Raw genomic sequence first — 23,135 nt, forward strand, 5'->3', positions numbered from 1 at the left:
TTATTAAATAGTATTTTCAAAAATATTACTAAAAGGAAATCGATTGAAATCAAGGACTTCTTTCTTGTTGAAATCTGTTTCTGCATGAGCTGCAGTACGATACACAAGCTTAAACTCACGAACGTGGATAAACGTGTGCTAGGAAATTCCTAGCCGTATTGCTTTCCATCTTTTTTTACTTCTTCTTTTGATATAAAAGGTTTCGTAAAAAACGTGAATAAAAAGAAAGAATTACGTTACAGTTTAATATAAACCGGAACTCGTACTATTAAAAGTACTTGAAAAGTAGCTCCAAAGAAATTTCACTTTACTCGGAATACCGTTTATTATTGGCAAGCGAATTTGATACGCACGTGCGCGTGTTCAAGTTATATTTTCAATTTTATATTTTCTGTTTAAAATATGCGATTTCTTGTTTAGACATTATTAAAGACCATGATAAGTAAGAAATTCCAGTAATTCGTTTCTTGCGCTTCAGGTATCTGAAATTTACTCAGGAATGAATTTACAAAAACAAGGTTTATTTGAAAATAAATATATAAGACGATGGTTAAGATAGTCTATAAAGTGGTCCATTTATTATAAGCAGGAAACTGGAACACTCGAAAGTAGAGTAGTTTCCACAAATTGTTTCTTATATTAGGACGGTAATCTTAAAATATCATACAAAGTACATATATACTTAAACAATATGCAAGATTATTCCAATGACACACTGTATCATGTAACACAAGAAAAAAACTCTGAAACGTTCTACATTCTGTATGAAGGGGAAAAAATCAACCATAAAATAAAGAATTGTTTCTAATTTCTATTAATAATCACACAGTGCCAATGTATAATGAATTACGTAGAAAATGATTGTCAAATATATAATAATATTCCGTGGAATAATCTTAATCTAAATGAACAATCTTACCTAATTAACTAGAAATCGTAGAGATCCTACTGAAACTAGCGAAAGAAAGGGAAACTGCAGAAATTTTCATAAAAAATATATTATTAAATTGCCATTATAAGTACGAATAAGTTCCATATAATTAAGAAGCACACGTAGATTTTTAATATGTAACAAACGTTTAGTCACGCTCCGTACTATGGGTGAAAAATCGCTCTTCACGTGTAGCATTTTTCAAAATAATTTATTCACCAATATGAACAAGTAGATCGTGTAGCAGGTTGTCGATGACGATACGAGCGCAGATCTTACGACACATTCGCAGGGATTAGATCCAGTTTCAATGACATATAGAGTTCGTTAAATAGGCAGAAAATGCTTTATGTATATGCATTTATAATATCTGTGTCCGACTCCTTAAATTAACGAATTTCTTAAACAAGCAAACGCGCTCTGGTCGTCGCGCGTTCGCGCCACATAATTTCATTCTAGAGCTTAGTAAAAAATATTCTTCGCTTTCCTAGACAATTTGCAATTAGATCGGTCTTACACGTGTTTCTTTAAAAGTCGTCCTTAAGGCTCAATGATCACGGAACACGGGAAGCCTCGCTGTACCATTGACTACCGTACCAAGCCATCCTTATAATCCTCATAAACTCTTCAAGGCAAGAACAATTCTTCTTAATATAGTGTAACGCATAACTCACCTTCCCATTGATTGGTTGTATAAAACTCTTTGTCTTTCGAAGACTTTCGAAGATTTATAATAGAAAAGTTAACATCCATTCTAACGACAATTATTACGGAGCAACGAATAAAAATTATCGAATTTTACTTTCAAAATCGACGCTCCATTGTTCTAACGCTGTTTTAACGAGCTGCCAGGTACATTTTCGATTCAATGGGTGCGTTAATTATCAGAGTAGCAAATTTTGGGGTAGTGGAAACTCAAAATTTGTACATCAACGAGAATTGCATTCTGTAAAGATTATAGTTTGGTGTAATGTCATGTCGCAAAAAGAAATCAGGTCGTATTCTTTCTTTCTTTCTTTCTTTTTTTTTTTTTTTTTTTTTTTTTTTTTAAGACTTGTACTTGCTCCTCCATTGTAAGTTTTTTCAAAAGTCTGAAATAAGAATTTAAAAATATATAATAAAGAAAGTTATACAGCTCTTAAATGGGAAAGTGACTTATCGACCATTCTTTATATGTTCAAGCATAGTGCTGAAGAATTTGATTCATTACGAACATGTATAACAGTATCGCGTTTATTAACTCTCACAACGATAAGATTTCGATTTTGAACGAAATAACATGGTCGTAATAGCCATAACAGCTTCGTTATTTAAGATCGATATTAGTCTCGTTTAAATGCAACGAGTTATAAAATGTTTCATAACGTAATTATAAGGACATTTATCAACGTACAAAGATAGATACCTATTTAAAAATATTTTCGGGAATATTTGAGATGAATCGAATAATTGTGAAACAATGGCGGCCACCTGTGTCCCGCGTAAAGTAATTCTGGAAACTCTACAAATGTTACTGCACGAATTCGAATTATTTTCAAATAGACTGCACGATACAGATCGATCATTTTGTATCACACGAAAATAGATAGTATTGTCGAAGCACGAGTCTTATCGAAGAAGATTGATAGTCAGAATTCGTATGTCATAGGAATACATCGAGGTATCGTTTCTGATGTTAAGATTATCGATATCCGGAAAAGGACGAGAACGCCACCAGAGTAAAATATCTATTCAAAGCGTGTGTGCCTACTTTCACGAATTCGTGGTGCAAAAACAGGTTGAACCGCTAAACGTTAAGGTACGTATCCAACGATATATTATATTATACGTTATTAAAATCGCTGTAGTGCAAATAAGTTCGATAAAGTAAAGAAATCAATTGCCATCTTCTTGAGTAACATGTTCCCGATACGAAGAAACGCAAACTATTGATACAACGCTGATAAGCTTGTCGCCGTAAAAAGATCAATCAACACAGAAATCCTGCACGTTCTTTAAACAACAAAAAAGAAAAAAGAGAAACAAAAGAAAAGAAAAGTCACGTGTTAAAAATTAACAAGATTTCTCCACACATTTCTAAAAATCAATCCGTAAAAAAAAAGAGATAAACAAAAATAATCACTAAAGGAAAAAAAGAATCACAAATTAGCTTTTCTGTTCTCAACAGGGCATCATATCGTGCAACTTATTAAATCACGAGGAAACATCAAGTTGCGAGTTCAATTCCAACAACGTCCAATGTCCTACACAGCTTTGTGCACGCAAGGAAACATCCAAAAGACACAAATTGTTCGAATCGTTGTATCATATCGATCGATATCCGCGAAGCCAACTCATTTTCCACGACTGACTTGACTTTTTTTTTACTTTTTTATTTCGTTTTAATAGACGTTCGATTACGTAGACGACATCGCATAGCCCTGATTAATAGCAATACGCAATGGAAAGTGATAGTTTGTAGCATAGGGCGAAACACCGGCATCGTGGATCGACGCGTCAGCATGTTACGCAGAGAAGAGGCAGAAATCGATGTAAACTCGAGATGCCCAACTCTAAGACAGAAGTTTGTCTTCCGGAATGGTCGGGCTGGTAGCTGTTGGCGCCGAACGTAACGATTCCGTGTCTCGGAGCATCTCATTGAAGCTTTGCATTGAGCTGGATCTTGAAGGCACGACTTTCGTCTGAAACATAACGTACGATATTAACTATCTTCGGCGTCCGTTTTCAAAAGCTACAAAACAGCTATCCCAAAATCTCTTTTGGCCCTGTTCTATTAAGTTGTTACATACGAACAGCCTTTCTTTCACTAACCTCTGTCATCCGATCCGCATTTGTTCTTCGTTCTCGCATCTTCATCCGCTCTTTCATCAATGCAAAATTCCACATATTCACACGCACACACAATACCGTTCATCCTTACACGCATTCGCGTACTATGTTTTCTTTCTTTCGTTTAACGCAAATCAGAGTTAACGTTATTCATAAAATACGTCATCGTGGTCCTGTTAAATTAAACAATTTTCAACTAACTAAGAATAGCCACTCTAAAAATAAAACATTTCGAAGCCTAAGAGGATCACGATACACAAGTTGGAAAGGACAAGTTGAATATATGTAAATTAAAACGAAGAATGAAATCTCACACAGCGAAATTATTCACGATTCACCTAATAAGCCTAAAAGCGTAATCCTAGTATCCAAAGACGAAACGAATCGTATGAGTCAAGTTATTCGCATTATTTCATTCTCCTTCGTAATATGCTCAAATTACGTATAAATCCAATATAGGACACGTGTTATTTTATTATTAGGATCTTTAAGAATTATTAACGCGTACGATCTTTTACGTAGAATAAAAATCCAAGAGATTCATGAGAATGTAACATTTACAGGGGACTCTAATAACGTATCTTAATTAACATCGGGTCTTGGCTATCTTCTTCCGACCATCGTGGACACGTTAAGGAAACTAAGAAGGTCACGACCCACAGTTTGACAAGCCAGGCTTTACAAGTTTTGTGTTATCATTTTTTAAACGAAACTTGGTGGAACCATGTGTCGCTGTCTACAGATAAAACGACAAAAAAGATCTTGCCAAGATTAGGAAGCGCTGGAAATTAGCATAAAAATCAACGATCTAAAAATGGACCGAAAAAATGCGACAGGGTTAAAGGAAGTTCCTCTAAAAGGCTAAAAGAAAACGGAAAATTGTTTCAATCGTCGGTAACAACCTTCATGTTCTCGTAGGCAGATCCAACTCGTTCCTCCAAGGAACGGAAGCTGTCGGAGTTACGCATCTGGCCGAGCTTCATGGATAATCCACTTCCGAAGCCGCCAAGAATGCTGGTCGTCTTCTCAGCCGTGGTCTTGAACACAGACTCTGTCTTCTGGAATCTGTGGAAGGAGGAAAATGATAAATATTCATTTTACGCGGAACTTGTTCTGTCCAGGCAAGGTCGCGTTGTCCGTGGTCACAGATGCTTTTGCACGGGACTTGGATAATGACTCAAGCTCGATGTATATGTCATGCATTTTACTTTCACACACACGGCAAGCTCCGCAATCTCGTAACTACACATTTACATCGCATTATTCACAAGCATTCCGTGCTCGTCGTTAGATTGCCATTATTATAAAAGCTTATGCTTCTCTGCTATCGTTACTTCTACGCAAGCGGCTAACAGAAGACGCTGTTTCGTGGCAACCCGAGGTCGATACACCGACTTTCTATCTTGGACACTAATTAGCTTAGCGGTGCGTGCCTTTCTATTTTTTTATCTGATTATTTCTCGAGTCTTTGTACATATTTCGTTTCGTCTACATTAGAGCAATTAGAACAACCTGAAGCGTTGTGAATTTTGCGCGAGTGGCGTGACAACGTGCAAGGGAACATCGTGGCAAGAGGAAGTTATGTCTAATACGTATAAATCGCGCTAATATCGTGATCCAAAATTTCTCTCGGACACAACCCTCAAATGGTGCGGTGCGATCAGGTCTCTCGCAAACGTTAACGTATGCCGTTCCACGTTCAGCACGTTATACTTCTCGCTGATTGCTTTTGGTACTCTTGTAATGCAGAACGAGGAATGTAATGGAGGATTACAGGAGCCACAGGTTTTACTCGTCTTACGGAGGAACGATTTTGAAATTCGAGATATCGATCAATTTCACGTTAGTACTTTCTCTTTCATCGTTTAATTTTCCTATTGAAATATGTGGCAACAACTGTTTACCACTTTCTCGGACGTTTTAGAAATATCGATCGTCATTACGTTATATCGTTGATTTGTTACGAAACTACGTTTATCAGCTGTTTCTAAAAAGCTCGCATCTTTGGGTTTAACAAGATCTTCATCTGAGTCATGTAATCACGTAATTTTGTGCGATATAATGTAAGCACGTTTTCCCTGTGTGTTCCTTAATTGTTAACGGAACTATTTCTCAATCAATTATCTACTTATTACTCGTTTATCGACGATCTGACTCGCGCTACACCAGTTGAGAATTCTAAGGAAGAAGAAAGAAGAAAAGAAAAGAAAGGAAAGAAGTAAAGAAGCTTATTTTAGTTGAAGACGATTACGGTTAATAGTCGATGGAAGAAATGTTGGATCTGAAAGGATAACACGATTGCTTGTGTACTTACAAAGTGTTCTCGGTGACCGCCTTGCTGAACTGACCGAGTTTCTCGCTGACGTTCTGATAACTGAATGAGAACCCAACCAAAAGTCAAAGAAAAGTGTTCTACATGTCTGAAGAGCAGAAGTAGCAGAAAATAAACGAAAGAGGTACGGAGGGCTGGCAGCCGTCACCTTACGCGCAATTAAAAAATCAACTTTGATTACAAGTGTGCGGATATCCATGTTGTCCGGATAAAGTCGAGAAAGTAGAATAAAATTTGTTCGTCTGACGTGTGACGTTTCGTTTTTTGAGAAAATGAAATTCGGAAGACCAATTTTTAACTAAACACGTTTGCAACTTCATTTTCTCAACAACCAAGTCTGCCATAGAAAAATTTCATTTTACGTTCCTGACTTATTTTTCCATATTTACTTACTCCTATTAATTACTAGCTCGTGCCCAGTTGGTAATCAGTCGAGTTCGCGTTAATCGATTAAACAAACAGTGAAATTCAATTTTATCGGATACGGAAGCTCGTATGAGAAAATTTAATTCTATTCTTTTCCTATTATTTCGAATTTGTTTGCTCTCATAGAATTAACATCGTTATCGACTGTACTACGATTACATACTGGCACTCCCTGTATTCTAGTATAATTCTATCGTACCCAACTATGAAACTTCATCGCGATAATGTCAGAATTCAGAATCGAAACCACCCCGTTTCTTCCAATCCGTTTGAAACCCCTCAAATACAATGACAATTCTGTCTATCCGCACACATCTAACTGTAAGTCGTTGATGCACGTGTGACTGTACAAAAACTTGCGTATTATGCATGCGTTTCGTCTATCGCGGTATCTGTACAGGTGATTTAAAAACCTGTCGAACGAAATAATAAAATGGGATCTCTTAACAACGGACATCTATTTAAATTGCGCGACAATTGGGAATGCTTTACGAAGAGACAAACGAACCGTTCATTTGCCCAATTCGATCAACATCGCGAAACAAAAATTAACAGAGAAAATTGACGAAGTTATAAAGATAGTTTGGCGGTGAAATCTCATAAATTTCGTAGGGTAAAGTTGATCATTTTGGCCCGTGAACGGCACGAATAGACGTATCGATTCCAATAAGGACGAAGTTACAGCAACCTCGATGTCTTTCTAGTAGCGACAAGCTTTCATAGCTCTAGCTCGAACCGCACAAATTGTTCGCGTGTGGCATTCGTAACTGTGCTTGAAGTCTCAGGCATCAGCAGCATGCGGTAAAACGAAATTAACCTGTTAACAGAACAGCTATGGTATAATTAAACCGTAACTGCTAGGTAAATTGGAAATTATACATTGGCTCTCTTCGACAGAATTTTCAATTACCCTAACAAAAAGTTGAATCCTTTGTACTCTATCGGCGCTGTCACAGTAGCGCTCATTGATATAGTATTAAAAAGTTTCGCTTTGTTTAACGATAAAAAAAAAAAAAAAAAAAACGGGAAAGAGAAGTAGGTCGCTGGGTAAATACGTTCAAAGATATTCATAATATTTTTCTTGCGAGAACGAAGCTTTCGGTTTTAAAAAGGAAGTTTCACTTTGTTCGATTTTCACAGGTAAACGCATAGAAGAGGAAGACTAGAAGGTTGCTATGCAAAAAAAGAATACATAGACATTTATAATATTTTTCTCTCGAAACAGCAGCTTTTCGTCTCAAAGAACTTCATTGAAAAAGTACGCTGAATTAATCGTATCGTAAAAATTGTCAGACTACAAAGGAAAAATGGTAAGCGTAAAGAAAGCGACGAAGACTATTATATAAATCAATTCACAGACGTTTATAGTGTTTCCTTCTTTTCTTCTGAAAATGAAGCTTTTGATTTCAAAGAGTCACGAAGCATATTGACTCGATATCCACGGAAGCACAACCATAATGTAATTCGTACGAAGGAAATAGAGAATTTTCTAGCTAAATAATTCATCCGTCGTGAATATTCTTTCATTCGATCATCGAGAGATAAATGACTAGCTGCTCGATTAACAGGTCGGAGCAAGTATTTCATTTAGCGAAATTAAATAACATAATCGAGTATCAATTAAATACGTAACGATGAAATGGTTGAATAGATCATGCTGCTGACAAGCCTGCGCGTGACAGCGCTGGCAAAAACCCAGCCAGAGACTTCGTTCGTGCAAAATGAGGGTGAAAGATAAAGAAAGAAGTACGTGCTTCTGCAGGACTGAATAAAAACGTACACTTGACTCTCCTTAACGTTTTTCAAGCCCTGATTCATGTCGTCGGTGATCTCTTTCCAAACGCTGATGCCCAGCTTCCTCTTTAGCTCTTGAGAGACTCTGATCTTGTTCGCCAACACGTGCCTCAGGGTTTGAATCTCCTCTTCCACCTACGACACGCGGCTTCTTCAGCTTCTTCGCGAAATAGTTAATCGTTCATGCTCGAATTTCTCTTTTGCGCTGAGACTTTTCGGTAATTAAGCGTAAAAAATCCGAAAAAACACCAGATCACTATGTCGAATATATGTATTATTTGCAGTTTATAAAGGGAATTGCGTTATGTAAATATTAATTCGCCATAATCGATAGAAGTGACATTTTTATTCGTAAAATTATTGTATTTAATAATTACAAAAACGATTGCGTTTATTAATAATTATTTTTCCAATGAGCAAGGGAATTAGAGAATCAACGCAAATGTTCTCCAATGAAATATACTAAATAGTAGTAAAGCCATAGTTGTGTGGAGGATGCCTGAAGGGTTGAATAAAAATATAGCTGCAATTTTTTACAAATTTACATAACCATCGTGGTTCGATAGCGTGATCTTTTTATTTGAGATACAAATGCGTATATTTATGTTATAATTAATAATTTTCCAAAATCCATCTTCTATCTTTAAAAACGTCTTTGAAAAAATACAACTAGTTGAAGAATAAGGAGCTTGAGTATGTATAGGATAAAACTGTCTTCTCGGAAATAATTGGAATGGATCTTGTAGCCAGTGAATTTCTTGCTGGTCATATTTCACAATTCTAGCTATTTCAGTGCTGTAGACGGAATGAAAAAGCGTGGCGAGTACGTACCTTGGCCAGTTCCGCGCTCCATTCCTCCTTTTGGCGATTCTGTTCTTCCAGAGAGAGTCCTTGCAGCTCGTTCACTACGTTATCTGACGTTGGCGAGATATAATCGGCCGAGTGAAGAGTCGCGTCTTCTCCTGAAACCCCCAAAAAGCATTAGAAGAAACAGTTTCGTTGCACGAACGTTAAAAAGAATACATAAGATATTCAAAATACGCGTAGATTCCATAATGGTAAACGGGTGGAACAATGAACGCCAAAACCATTTAAACAATTATTTAATTAATTCTGACCGAAGTCAGCTCTGTACGGTAGAATATAAACTTCGGACGATTGCGAAATTTCGTTCGTCTAAATAAAATTGTACATGCTATGTACGCAACTGGACAAGTCAAAAAGACAAGTCGTATAAGTATCGTTCGTATTCGATTTAATTTATTCGATTTAATTCATTGCTCGATTTTATTACGAATAATCGGTCCAAATCGAGGAATCGGTCAACGTGATCAGACTCACGGATATCATAAAAATAGGACGTAAAAAGTTACGCAAGTGTCCGACCGCCGCAATCGAAGGCGAATGGATCATTGCCATTTTATCGATCGTGTTACGATTAGTCATAGCCTCTCGAATCGCAGATGCTGGTCTCTTCTTACATAGAGAGTTAGTTACGTTTTTACTATGTTAGCTGTTTCAGTAGTCTGTTTACGTTAGTTATAACTTTTCATGAAATCATCGTGTGAGGTCTTTACGTTTTCTAATATTGGTACGATTAGAATCTAGCTTTTCCTGGCACGACTGTATCTAATCTTGCGTATCTATCGATAATGCTTCGACGGAATAAGGATAAAGCGAAAGAAAAGCGTTTAAAAAAGCTCGTATTATATTTAAACAGGAAGTTAATATAAAATAAGAATGTATAAAACACGCGCCACTAACGATAGCAAGAGCTATATGTGCATGGATTTCCGGTTTACGTAAACGATTGCGCCAAATTAAAAATGTTCAATTAACGAAAAGGAAATCCGGAAATTCCGCGCAATAACATCGCGAAACTCTGCATTTTCACGTGAGAAATAATTCACGCTGGGTGAAAGTAATAAAACGCCCGTGAAAATCCGTGAAATCGGTGGATAAAGTAGTTTTTCTACGTTTGCACTGATAGCACAACGATTCACGACGATAGTAATTTTACCGTCTCTAATCTATGATTTATATGATTTTTCAACGATTGTAAAATGATGCGAAACTGAGATAATTATAAATTGACACGTGCTCTTTCTTGCAGCAAAAGGTCATAGTCTTCTTTACAAGACAGATAACTAAATAAAAACATGTATAAGGTGAAGTTGCTATTTGCGGCAACAACGAAAAAACAAGACCTCGCGGTCATTAATAATGATTTGTAATATAAAGAAAGATTCGCAGTCAGTTATAAAATTTATTTTGAAAAGTTGCTGATTTTTATTTTACATTTCGGCCTGTGTCTTTGATGGTAGTAGCGATCGTGAAACTATGTACGTAAGTGTTAATCTCTGTGATAATTAGTCACCGTGAAAGACAAACTTCACGTAAAGCGTGCAAAATTTGTGGCAACAATTTTAACGATTCCTTGAAAACCAATAAAACGTCTTTCTGCTGGTACAAAAGAAGCGGTTTCAAAGTTATTTCGATGTCTGAATTTTAGGCTGCGAAGATAAGAAACGGATTAGATAAGCGGCTCGTCTTGTTATATATAAACACACGATTTTTCTACGAGACACGGAGCCTGACGTTAAGGGATTAGTATTCAAGAGGCAGCGCTTATTTATACGATGAGACGCGTGAAGTGTAGCAAACAAGCAAGTAGCTTCGAAAATGTCGATAATATCGGAAATTATCTTCAGAAGAATCGAATATTTACGAACGCATCATAGATTTCAGGACATATTTTTCGATTAAAGGTTCAAAAATATATCATCAGCCGAATCGGTGAATTTCTTACATAAAATTACAAATTTTATCGTATAAATTTCACGTCAACTCTATTTAAAAATAGTTCTTGGTACTATTAATGTTTTCCTAACCATACGTAGAAAGAAATAAAAAATAGATTCATCGACTATCGAAATAATATCTTCGAAAGCTTAAAATACAATCGACCTACGAGTACGGGTTGCGTTTCGTCGCAAATCTTCATTGATACAGCATTCACAACATACAAATATAAATTTACGGCCGAAAAGATACAAGCTCGACATCACTTCGTTGTTCCAATGTTTTTTTTACGACGGAACAAGTACACGAGGGAAATTTATCGCGACAGTAATATCCTTTGCCTCTAAATAAAATACAAAAGTAGTTTCTTGTCATTACCAAAATGGTAGCGTAACGTTACCCTGGTGTACCGTTGCCCATCGATATTCCGTGGAAGCAATACCACGAAACGTTGATATAGTTCTCACTTTCATATCTTGCAACATCGTTCTACTTTTTATGGCCGTTTATATATGCATCTACCGGTTCCAATTCACAATTCGCGCAAGAGCGATAAATATCCCCGTGAAACAACAGCTTGGAGCCGGCCCCGAAAAAATATTTTACTTCGAACTTCAATCGGACGTCTAAAACACGCATAAGCTATAAATCTGCAACGAATACGTGTATTTAAGGCAATACTTTGATCCAGCTGGGAATTTTCAACGCAAGCGCATCGCGTGACCGCCATCTATCTAAACACGATCTAAACGAGCTCGATCTCGACCGTAAATAACGCAATTATGTACAACACTCGTAAATTTATAGGGCGCCGGATCTCATAATCGAAACACACATATCCAACGAGGCGATGTGATCGACGTATCGATCGATCTGATCCTGAGCCTGCTGTTGTTAAAAGCAACGATAAATAATAACGAACTGTGAGTTTTACCGAATACGAGGAACAAAACGTTCGAGAGAAGAGCCGGTACACGATACGATATTATTTACTTCGCTTCGGAATAATTTATACGTCGGACTGTACCATTCTCGCGAATTATATGCTGCACCTTTTACCAACTCGAGGAACTTCTTGTAATTTTGGCTGTTGCTGATCTTGGCCAGATACGGTTTCGAGAAGTCTTGGAATATCACTCGAACTGATTTCCTCTTTTTCTTTCCGCGACCAGTGGCGCCGTCCTCGCCGTCAGGCGTCAAAAACTGCGTCTCCACCGATAGATTCGCATCGTCCACCACGATCTCGTCTATATCACCGTTCGAGTCCCGCCAGCAATGGACAACAATTTCGTCCGCATCGTCGCTCAGCTCGTCTATGTCGTCGAAGCTGGGAGTTGCAGTTAAATTCGAATAATAAACGTCTTCCTCGTACTCCAGCGACTCGAACTCGTGTTCGTTTTCACTCGGGCAATCCTGTTCACCGTGGTCCGTACACACTCTCGATCTCGTACTTTGTTTCGAAGAACCTCGGCGATCTTCGACTTTAGCCTGGTCCTGTTTAACGTCCGGCATATCGGTTTTCATGTCAACGGAGTTACTCGTTCTTTTTTCTTCTCGAGGTATCGAAGCGAATATTTAATTATCGTTCGATTCGTTCATTTGCTTATCTGTTTATTTATTCAATTTCGATCGAACACGTTAGACTAGTTGTCAGCAAGGTTCGTAGAATAAACGGACGAATGAAACGCGAAACAGTCACTTTTGATCAGTTCGTTCGACCGAGATTTAACGTTGCAAATAGAAAACTCCCACGACATTGCGAAATTGTCAAACGTTTTTATATCTAATTATCCTCTGCATCGGAGATCGTTGATAAAATGCTTGTCATGTCGAATGAAACGTCCTCTTACTGGATATCGCGTCTTTGTTCCTTCACTACCGGTAAAACGAGTTCCTTCTAAAAACTGTTTACCGTAACCGCGCCAGTCCCGCTAATAAAACCATTCGCACAACTTATCCGTAGATCACACCACAGCGATCATCCCCGTAACGACCTATGAATTAAACTAAAGCTTTTCGTCGGAAGCGCTGGTCTCACTTTCGCGAACAGCACGGTGACCAGTCACGCGTCTCGCGCGTAAACAATTTCGGTTGAAGTTAGGTGTCGTACACATAGAAAATTGCCGCGAGAAAACTTCACCTCTTAAATCCAGAGTTTTCCATTCGAGTAACGATTAACGACGATTCGCTAAAATCTTTTTGCCAACGATCCGAACGACCACGTGCGTCGATCGCCGCGTGCAGACGACGATCACAGCTGGCACGATCACGCTTCGTTTTCCCGACGCGAACAGATCGCGAGTTTCGAATTTGGCCAACCACGGCGCTAGTATCACCCGGCCACGTATCCACGAAGGAAAGAAATCGCGGACAGTTATTTACCTGTTCCTCTTTCGAGAAGGTGAAAGAGGAAGGGACCTAAGGTCCCCACCATTTTCTACTTGTTAGTCCCTCCGTCTTTCCTTGCAACTGATGTTGTCTCGTCTGGCGAAATAAAATCTTTCTCGTTCATCAATTTCCATTTCTACTTCGAATTGGTAACGATAATCGTCCTAAACTTGCCATTTAAATATTTAACGGACGTTCATGATACATAATCCTCTTTCAAGCTCGCCATATGCGACGCGGAATATGTCCAAAGTCAACGATTAAACAGCAATAACGCTCGCTTTTATGTTCATTGACTCGTTTCTAGGTATTTCGCGCACCAGGAGAAGATGACTTTTGCTACGAATTCGATAAATCGATTGGATTATTTTCCTTTCACCGACTTTACGTCGTGCAACATCGCGTAAGTGAATACGAATTCGACTGGCATCGAAAGGTAAAAGGACGGTGTCCGTTAGTCTATAGGATAAAATAATTTTTGTATTTTTAGCGCGTGATAGTGCGCATACACGCTTTTCAAGGATCTTGATCGAGGATAAAAAAGATGGATTGGGGATAAAGGAAAAAAATACGCGCCTATTCCTACCAAGGATCTCGTTGGATGAGGATGACGGAACGGAATCTTCAACGGTTCGATGACCCTGCTCGGATATTGAATTTCCTCTTGCGGTACATAAAAATACGGATGAAAAGTGGCGTTAAAAGGAACTACCGGTTTGAGAGAGCTTTTTCGGTTATATAAAATTTTTATAATACCGATAGCATCGATAGCGAGTGAAAGTCAATTACGCTTATATAACTACTTTTTTTTTTACTATAAAAAATGTTCTCAAAGGTATTAATTTTAGATCCTGTAGGAAACGTTCGTGTTGGATTAAAATGTAAAATTTCAATATAGAGTTATTTTCGTTTAGAGCTTACAGAGTTCAGTACTGAGTAGGTTGCACGCGGTAAAAATGTGCAATGTAACAGAAGAGACAGAATCAGTTCTAAAGTAGCTTTAATTTAGTGCTGAAAAAATAACACAATAATCTATATCGTAGACAGAAAGTATTTCACCGGAATTCTTACAATGAATTTTCCAATTCATTTTTAATTAAATTCCATTTTAAAACTAGATGCCACCGTCAGTGAAGAATTGGGAGCATCAAATTGCAACACGACATTCTATCCACCGACAATTTGTTAAAAATTCATATACCTAAAAAGCTATCAACCTTCTTATAAAATAACAAACAGAGTAAAAAGAAATGATTAATTCTCAATAAACATGAAATATGTTGAATTATATAAATATAATAGCGTTTAAAGGTCTTTAACACGGTAGCTATAAAAACAGAACAAAGAACAAATAGGAAGCGTGACAAATAAGGATATAACACGTATTTTCAATACCGAGAACTCAGAACGAAGTTTGATAGGACGAGATCTACGTGGAACCGGTTCATCCGCTTCTTTCGTTTCGATGTAGTTCTAAACGTGACCCTCCCTCGGTAACAGGAACCTCAAGGTTAACGGCTGGTTGTCGTAATAATGCACGGATGAAGTGACCGATCGTTTGGAAATATTAAAAATTCCATTGCCGTTCTACAATCGTGTAATTATTATTTCGCTACAGATATCGAACCGCGATAGGTGTCGAACGAATCCTGCTTTCCATTCCTGCAAACGTGATTTATCGAAGTGGGTCGCAGAGTAGATTCGATATAGTAACCCAAGTCCTGCTTTTGTATAATTGAGTTTAGTATAGAATAGTGGATGCAGTAAACCTTAACGATCAAAGACAGCTTACGCCTATCTTTCGATATTTTAATATTATGAAAAAGAAAAATGACTAGATCAATATGTACATGTTTATGGGCATGTTTTTCTACTGATGTTAAACAAATATTTATTTTATATTCGGAAAGGAATAGCTTTCTCGTAATACAAAATATATATCCCCTGTATATTCGCAAAAAATATTAGTTTCTTAATGTGGAATATAATATTACGTGTATATTTATATATTAAAAGAAGAATTGAATCCCTTTCTAACATCGTATGAACGTGTGTTCGATATTTTGCGCTAGCAGGGTAGTTGCAAAGCTAAACTTATTTTTATCTTAATAACGAGGAGCGTCTCCTGTTCTCCAGCGGAACGTTTCCTTATTTCACTATCGAAATGCAGAAGGTAGAACGAATACTTGGGATTTTTCGCGAAGCAACGAATCAGTTCGAGGACCTTACGTGCCTTCAAGTCGACCGAAACACGCGATGTCGGAATTACGGTGGGCAGGCCCGACGTTAGTTCAAGTAAAGATCGATAAAACTGCCGTGCTAAGTATTCGCGATACTAACAGCTTGCCGTCCAAGTCAAAGTGGCAAGTGAACTTTCTCAGCGGTCTGAAGTTACGCTTTATAAGTTTCGCTTTGGCCGGTATCGATGCTGCGACCATCTTTTAATAAATTGCTCGCCGAGCGAATTTCGCTCAACCGGCCTTCAGACAATTCAGCTTACGTGAAAGCGGAATGAAAAAGAAAGACAAAAAGATAAAAGATGAAAGTGGAATCCAAGGTGTAATTTGCGCCGATGAGTACGCTTTCTAAGCGAGAATATCTTTTGACATATTAGCTATTGAATCGAAAACGCGGGAATTCGGGCGGCTAGAGAATTGTGGTCTTATTAAGAGAAACGGGACCTTTTTTAGAAACGTGAAATTAATTCTACCTCGTTAGAAAATCGAGAATATTCTCGCAACTAGCCAATCGACCGCGATGAAAATTTTGCCATTTATTAAACATTGTAAAAAGTACTAAAATACTTTGGATATTTTATATATTCTACAATATTTATATTATGTGCATTATATTACGTGCTGTGTATTTTTATCACTTTAAATATGCTCACAAATGCATGAAAATCCGCTGCTTAGTGATGAAAGTATCAATGCTGGTTGCAGAAATTCTCTTCGATAACATTTAATGTGAGGAAATTAGTTCAATTATTATTCCTACATATTTAAATGACAGGTAAAGTTTTTTAAACTTCTCCTATGAGATGTAATGTATATGTACGTTTTTTAGATGAACAATATGCAGTAATTTATGCATTACACGCGCCAGATGGCACGTTGCATGGGCAAGCAATAACAGCAATATTATATTAGCACGACAGAGGAACGGCTATTGAATGTACAAGGGAAAAGCGGACAAAAAGTGAGATATTAAACGGGACGAGTGCTGTACACTTAAACTCGTTGTCGGCAGAACGTTTTGCCTTTAATTAATTTGCAGTGTGATTGAAGACGGCATCGTGGCTTTGATTTTCTCTCGTTTTCATATTCGAGGAGTAGATTTTTCTACGCTATTCATTCAATCATTAATATTTTGAAAGAAAATAAAGTAAAGTATCTTGATGAATTTTAATATCGCGTTAAATACAGGAAATAAAGTTAAGACCTTATTGATGATCATAATATGAGTGAAGTATGTATATCGCGTATGTATTCTAAGCTGGATCACATATTGTTCTAGAACATCGAATCTCTTAAGAATGAGAATACTTTCAATGTTTGGTTATTACCATTGAAAATCCTTGATAAGTTTGATAAACGAGAATATTTTTTTAACACTATGTTGTACTATATATAGAAGCAATTAATTGAGCGTCTGTCTCTAACTAAGAAATATAAAACGATATATATTATTTATATAGTCTCGAAAACCGCGTTGCTACTCCAGCTATTTGGAATTTTTGTTTTACGGTCTACGGATCACAGACATATTTGCGCATCCACGTGAAACCGAATCTGAATTCTACTCTTTGACTTAGAAACACGAAGTCGAGAGAATATCACGAGTTCACTTCGTATGGCAACTGAAAATCGACGACAATACTTCTACTTGCTACCATTGCATATCGAATTGCCACTAAAGTAAATGTTGTTAATAAAAAATTAGATATCCGCGTGAATCTTAATACGCAAAATTAAATTAATTTTAATCTTGCGATAACAACATCTAATCGATCTCTTTCTGTCATTTTTCTCATAATGAATTCATGGTGGAGGATACAAAAACCGACAATCAACTGCTAAACAAGTGTATGCAAGCATAAAGATGAAATCGTTTAAAGTACGCGTTACAATGGAGCACGTAATCGAGAAACCTTCAAACTATAGTTACCTTCTAAATTTGCCACTGGAATTCTAAACGGCAATTATTTCTAACAAAGGTTTCAGTAACGTTCATGACTAAAACAATTACACTGGAATGTAGATTACGAATCTGTGAATGTTGACTTTCACTTCTACTTTTTATGCAGCTGCACAGGAACGAAGAATGAAAAAAAAAGACAATATTTTCTTTATAAGACTAAACGTTAGATTCAGCTAAAATCAAATTCTTATTTCTCTGTTATATTAGAGAAACTCTATGTTAACTTCTCTTATTTCCATTAACACGTTGAGAGTCTTTTATCCCACTAAAAATTTCTTTTGGATTTAAATTAAAACAATGAGATTGAGATATAAGAAATTGTAGGACCGTAGGAAAATTAATAACAAAGACGAAGTATAAAAATCTTAAATCTTATTATTAAAATAATAATTATTATTTTACGTATTGTAAAATCAAATGCAAGAGAGTCTTCGATATTTTCCAGTGAGTTTTCCTTTCTATATATGTAAGAATAAAAATATATATATTTCTATATATATCTTAAGTAACTTGTTTTGATTTAACAAAAATGTAACATTGTAAAAGTACAAGTATAATGCAATTTTACCACATTATTAAATTCGAATTGTGGCAAAAAATAACTACGTCGCAATAAACAAAAAATAATCCAACAGTATAGATAATATTTCGTAGTGTTTTATAAGGTGAAAGAGTAATGGTTGATAAAAGCACCGAGCATAACAAGTTCACTTACAATCAATCAGATTATGCAATAGATCAATGTTTGTACATAACCAATTATCTTCCTTACGATTTCAAGAACAAGTATGCATACAGTAGGAAATTTATGTTGTTTCACGAAGCGTATATGAGAAGCAATAGACGAGAAATAAAAGTTATTTATATCAAAAAATGGAGTCATAAATAGGACGCAGGAATACAATCTTGTTTCTTTATGAATTTAGACATTAACAATAATTCAGATATATTTCAAACTTTTTAATTGAATCGTTTATTTTACGTTAACTAATTAATTACGAAGCTAATATAATAAAGTAATAAAATATGTAAGTACATATATTGATAGTTGTAATTTTCAGAATTAAACAAGCGTTTATACAGCGAGAAGAATAATGAAATAATTTCTTAGACTTCTTGTCAAATATCTGTCTGTATTTTTAAAAACAACGAAACAATGAAATATTCTCTTTCTCCTACATCATTTTGCTTTAGTAACAGAATTAAAAAAAAAAAAAAAAACAAAATTAGACTCTGTGTTAATAAAATATGCTAGCAAGTCAATATATTTTCACAAGTTCGTCTTTTAGAACTGTTCCATTGCTTCTGACATGTCGTATATTTTTCGGGCCAAAGTATACAATGACGTATCGGAGACTTGGTTCAAAGTAAAATAATGAACAATTTGTTTATTTTACAGAAAGATACGAATTGTGAGGTTGACGTACATAGAAAATTGATCGTGTGTATTTTGAAATTTCTAACAATAGAAGGAACATCAAGCCTACGAAAATACGAAGTTACTAGTACAACTGCTGCATGAAAATAACCACACAGAATTTGCTTTCACGCATTGTGTGAAACAGTGAAAGCAATAATATGACGGAAGAGCAGTCGTCGAAACGTCGATAAACCAAAAATCGTGTATTGTTCGACAAGAATCGCGTTCGAATAGAATTTCAGCGAGAAACAAAATCGATCTGACCTTCTCCACAAAAGGGTGAAACAGGAATAACTGTACAAAGCATTTTTTGGCGTGGCGGTATTACATTGCAACCAGAACGACCGCGCGACGCGATTTCCGCGAACACGACACTACAGCGGCCTCAGCTTTTGCAACTTTCTCTTTGCGATTCTGTTCACTGGAGAATCAACGAATAAGGGCACTGGTTTCTACAGAATATTACAAAAAAAAAAAAGAAAAAAAAAGGATCTAGGACTAAGTTTATAGTATTCGCGGAAAACCGTAAAAAATGTACGCTTCTCTCTCGAATTAACATACGCAAAACATTAATTCTTTCTGTGAAAAATACAAAGCCCTTAATATCTTAATCCGAAGATTAATTCTTTTTAGGAAAAATACAAAAATTCGTTTCTACGTTTCTACGAAATTTTCGATACAACTTCCTCTCGTTTCAATACCAATTATCACATTCCTAATGATATGAATATTACACTACGAATTAATATTATCAGCGAAGTTTCAATCTCATTATCGAGATACAAAAATCATATTTCGCTAATTCTTGACGTGAAAACTAGTCGATCCCAAGTATCAAAATAATGTTTAAATTTTTTAACAAATTTTAAACTACGACGAATATTCATGTGAATAGAACCATCCTTTATCCTTCATATGCTTTATCCTTTGGATCACTACGAGCCAACTGACGATATTGACAATAAAATGTTCATGAGTAACCGGCGGAAAGGTTCACCGTTACTCTTCCGATTGGTTCGCGGAAAAAAAGGCGAGCGTTTCGCGTAAATCAGTCGTCGCGATACTTCCGCTCATAGTCGGTTTACGCGCGGTAAACGGGAAATATTTGCACTGAAAATAACGGAGCCGTTTATGACAAACAGTAAGGGAAAGTATGCGCGAAACTTGGCCGTTAAACCATGAAAGATAAAACACTACGTGTGGGCCTTTTTAATGTTTCGCGTAGGCCGCGAAAATAAGCTCGGTTGGAATCTAGAATCTCGAAAGGAGCGAGGAATAATTCTGCTCGATGGATTCTTCGTCTTTTAGATCGTGCGTTGCACAGCTCATAGATCTTTGATGGGATTAAGAATGAATGGTCAAGAACGTGGAACGAAATGGATTCGCGGTAGGTACGAAATGAGTTCCTCGTATTGCAAGTAGTTTCTGCTATTCTTGATATGTTCGGTGTTTCGATTAATGATATATTTTTTGATGTAGTATTATTTTTGTGAAAGATTCAATTATATATATATAATATCCGAATTGATTATTTAAAAGAATAAAATTTCTATTGTGTGTATAGTGGTTATAGAGAAAAAAAAGTCATTGGATATGTTTTACAACGAAGCGTTTCTTCTTATCAAGTAATATACTTTTAATGAAAAATATTTTTTGTGATACTTTTGCAATGTATGCAACATTTATGGCATTCCTAGTATTTTCAGCATTTTTTATAACCTCTACGCCTATAATTCTACTGCGTTCAGTACTTTATGGTCTTTGGCATCCCTAACACAATTTGCTGATATTACGTAATGTTTCTATTAATAGGGTTGACTAAAATAGCACATCTATTTTATTTTATGAATCGCAAAAATATTGTTTCGGTAATTTGACAAATTTTGCAACTTTTATACCATCAATACTATAATCTAAAAGATTTTTGGTAACAAGTATCCTAAAAATATGAGATACGATAGGACAAAGATAACGTGTATGATGTACTTTGTATTTTATCAAAACATTTCACAAGAAAACAGGTACTCCAATTTTACGTGGAAATCGAATCCAAGCCTAAATTACAAAATATATATTCCAATTTTTCAAATTCGTTCAAATAATATAAAATATCCTTCAAAATTAGTAAAGTAAGGAAAGGAACCTACCTATTTATACCGAAACCTAGTTACTATTTTCAGAGTTATAAAAATACGAAAATGATTTTTAACTCAACCTAATTAATTGAATCAACCTTAACCAATTCCATAATCGCAAGAATAATAAAGAAATAAGAGTCGTATAAGACGTGTAATTTTCATATTTTTCCAACAAAGATTGATTAAATACGAACAGTAATGATACGTGTAACCATTAAAAACAGTGTATATGTGTAGCACGTCAGGGCGATAATAATTTTCGCGATAAGAAGTTAACAGCGACGAAGATATTACCACATGAGAGCTACGCGATATAGTTAGCGACATTTACCTATCATCGCTAAAATATCATTATCTTTCTAGCCACTTACGGCTACGTAATTATTACGAACAAAATACAACATCCTAACCGCATACTCATGTTTCATTCACGAACCAAAACGTGCACCATCTGTTAACAATGTTGATAACGAAACTAAATAAGCAAGAAGATAAGAATATTCAATATTCCAAGAACAATAAAGCATTTAATATATTTCAATTTTTCATTGTTCCCAACGCGTATTAAGTAACAGCGCATTTACATAAAAAACGGAAAAATGACGAATAATGTACGTATAAGTAAATGCTGCTCTCTCATCTCGTTAAAGACCACCTTAAACAAAGGCTGGACAAATTCTAATTACGTTAGCGTAATTAACAAGCGCCGCAAGACGAGAGTAACACAAACCGGTATATATATAACGAGTCATGTATTTGTCCGCGTAATTGGAGAGGTTAGGGCAACAATTGTTCGAACGGTGTATGTTCTGACTTCCTTAAACACGTCATTAACTTTTAACGATAAAATCGTAAATGTCGTATAAATAAAAATAATGTTACACGAAATATAATATTCAATATGTTAAACATAACATTCACAGTGTTGCATAAAATATAATATTCAGTGTAAAAATCTTAAAGTACTTTCGACAATTATGAGATGCAGAATGGCGAGTGATATTTTTCTCGATATCGGACGATTATCGTGTTAGATCGATTGCGCGTCATTCAGTGAGATAAGTGGAGCGATTTTAAAGGCTACGCGAAATGTGAGCGATTCGAAAAAAAGTCAGCATAGGTTAGAACGCGTTAGCCAGAAATATCGTGCAATTTATATTCTACATACATGAAATTATATTTCTTGTAAAACTGCTCTTTGAAAGAGAAGAATGTTTGAAGTGGACGGCGTGTCACGCCGAAAATATGGAATGCGTCCTTGCAGAGGAAAATAAGAAACGTAAGTCGGGAAAAAGTGGCGTCAGTGATCTCACCTGTTGGTACGTTGCTCATTTTGTCGAATCGATGCGCTTACGTGGATGTTCCCTCTCGCTCGCACACGGATCCACCACTCGCGGTTAATCAACGAAACAATAATACGGACACGTTTTTCCGCGAGAACTTTCGAAATGTGGATACTGTGACGTGTTCACTGCTACCGAACCGAGATCGATTCTTTCCGAATAGCTTCTGAGGAACGGCACCGCGGCCATATTGAAAACAGTCGGCGAGTGGCGGCGCCAAGCGACCAAGCAGGAACTAACATGCGCGCAAAACCGCGTTTGAATTTGTGGCGGCATTTCACGATTTCTGCGATATCAAATTGCCTACGTACACTGTACAGTAGCTGCAAAAAGTATTTGCATATCATTGTATCTATTAAGTTATTTACGTATTAATCAATTAGGTTCGAGCATATTAAATTTTGTACCATTTAGTAGTACTTTCATTTGACTACAAAAATTTTATCATTCTATGAAAATAAAATGCAGAACCTGATAAAAAAAGCTCTTCATTGAAAAATAAGGATATATGCCTTTAGTTTCTGTAGCTACT

At 36.2% G+C, this 23,135-nt stretch overlaps 1 protein-coding gene and 1 long non-coding RNA gene across 7 annotated transcripts; one reads left to right on the forward strand and one right to left on the reverse strand.

Moving 5' to 3' along the window:
• Positions 1-550: 550 nt before the first annotated feature.
• LOC126928874 (tumor protein D54) lies at positions 551-22,800 on the reverse strand. Of its 5 annotated transcripts, none has more exons than XR_007716973.1 (6): positions 12,167-13,152; positions 9,144-9,274; positions 8,299-8,447; positions 6,075-6,180; positions 4,663-4,825; positions 551-3,612 (listed from the first exon to the last, which is right to left on the reverse strand). XR_007716973.1 is itself a non-coding variant. In XM_050744726.1 (6 exons), the coding sequence occupies exons 1-6, from the start codon at positions 22,590-22,592 to the stop codon at positions 3,484-3,486; spliced, it is 651 nt and encodes a 216-aa protein (XP_050600683.1). In that variant the 5' UTR covers positions 22,593-22,800; the 3' UTR covers positions 551-3,483. The 5 variants fall into 5 exon arrangements, 4 of the variants coding, with proteins under 4 accessions (XP_050600683.1, XP_050600680.1, XP_050600682.1 ...); XM_050744726.1 differs by lacking the exon at positions 12,167-13,152 and adding an exon at positions 22,574-22,800 and having other exon boundaries at positions 6,075-6,134; XM_050744723.1 differs by having other exon boundaries at positions 6,075-6,134.
• Positions 13,141-14,587, forward strand: LOC126928888 (uncharacterized). Of its 2 annotated transcripts, none has more exons than XR_007716990.1 (3): positions 13,141-13,651; positions 13,810-13,938; positions 13,993-14,587. It is a non-coding gene; the product is annotated as an uncharacterized LOC126928888 (long non-coding RNA). The 2 variants fall into 2 exon arrangements; XR_007716989.1 differs by having other exon boundaries at positions 13,156-13,651; positions 13,810-13,905.
• Positions 22,801-23,135: the final 335 nt, after the last annotated feature.

Source organism: Bombus affinis, chromosome 2 (genome assembly GCF_024516045.1).
Source record: "Bombus affinis isolate iyBomAffi1 chromosome 2, iyBomAffi1.2, whole genome shotgun sequence".
Lineage (NCBI taxonomy): Eukaryota > Metazoa > Arthropoda > Insecta > Hymenoptera > Apidae > Bombus > Bombus affinis.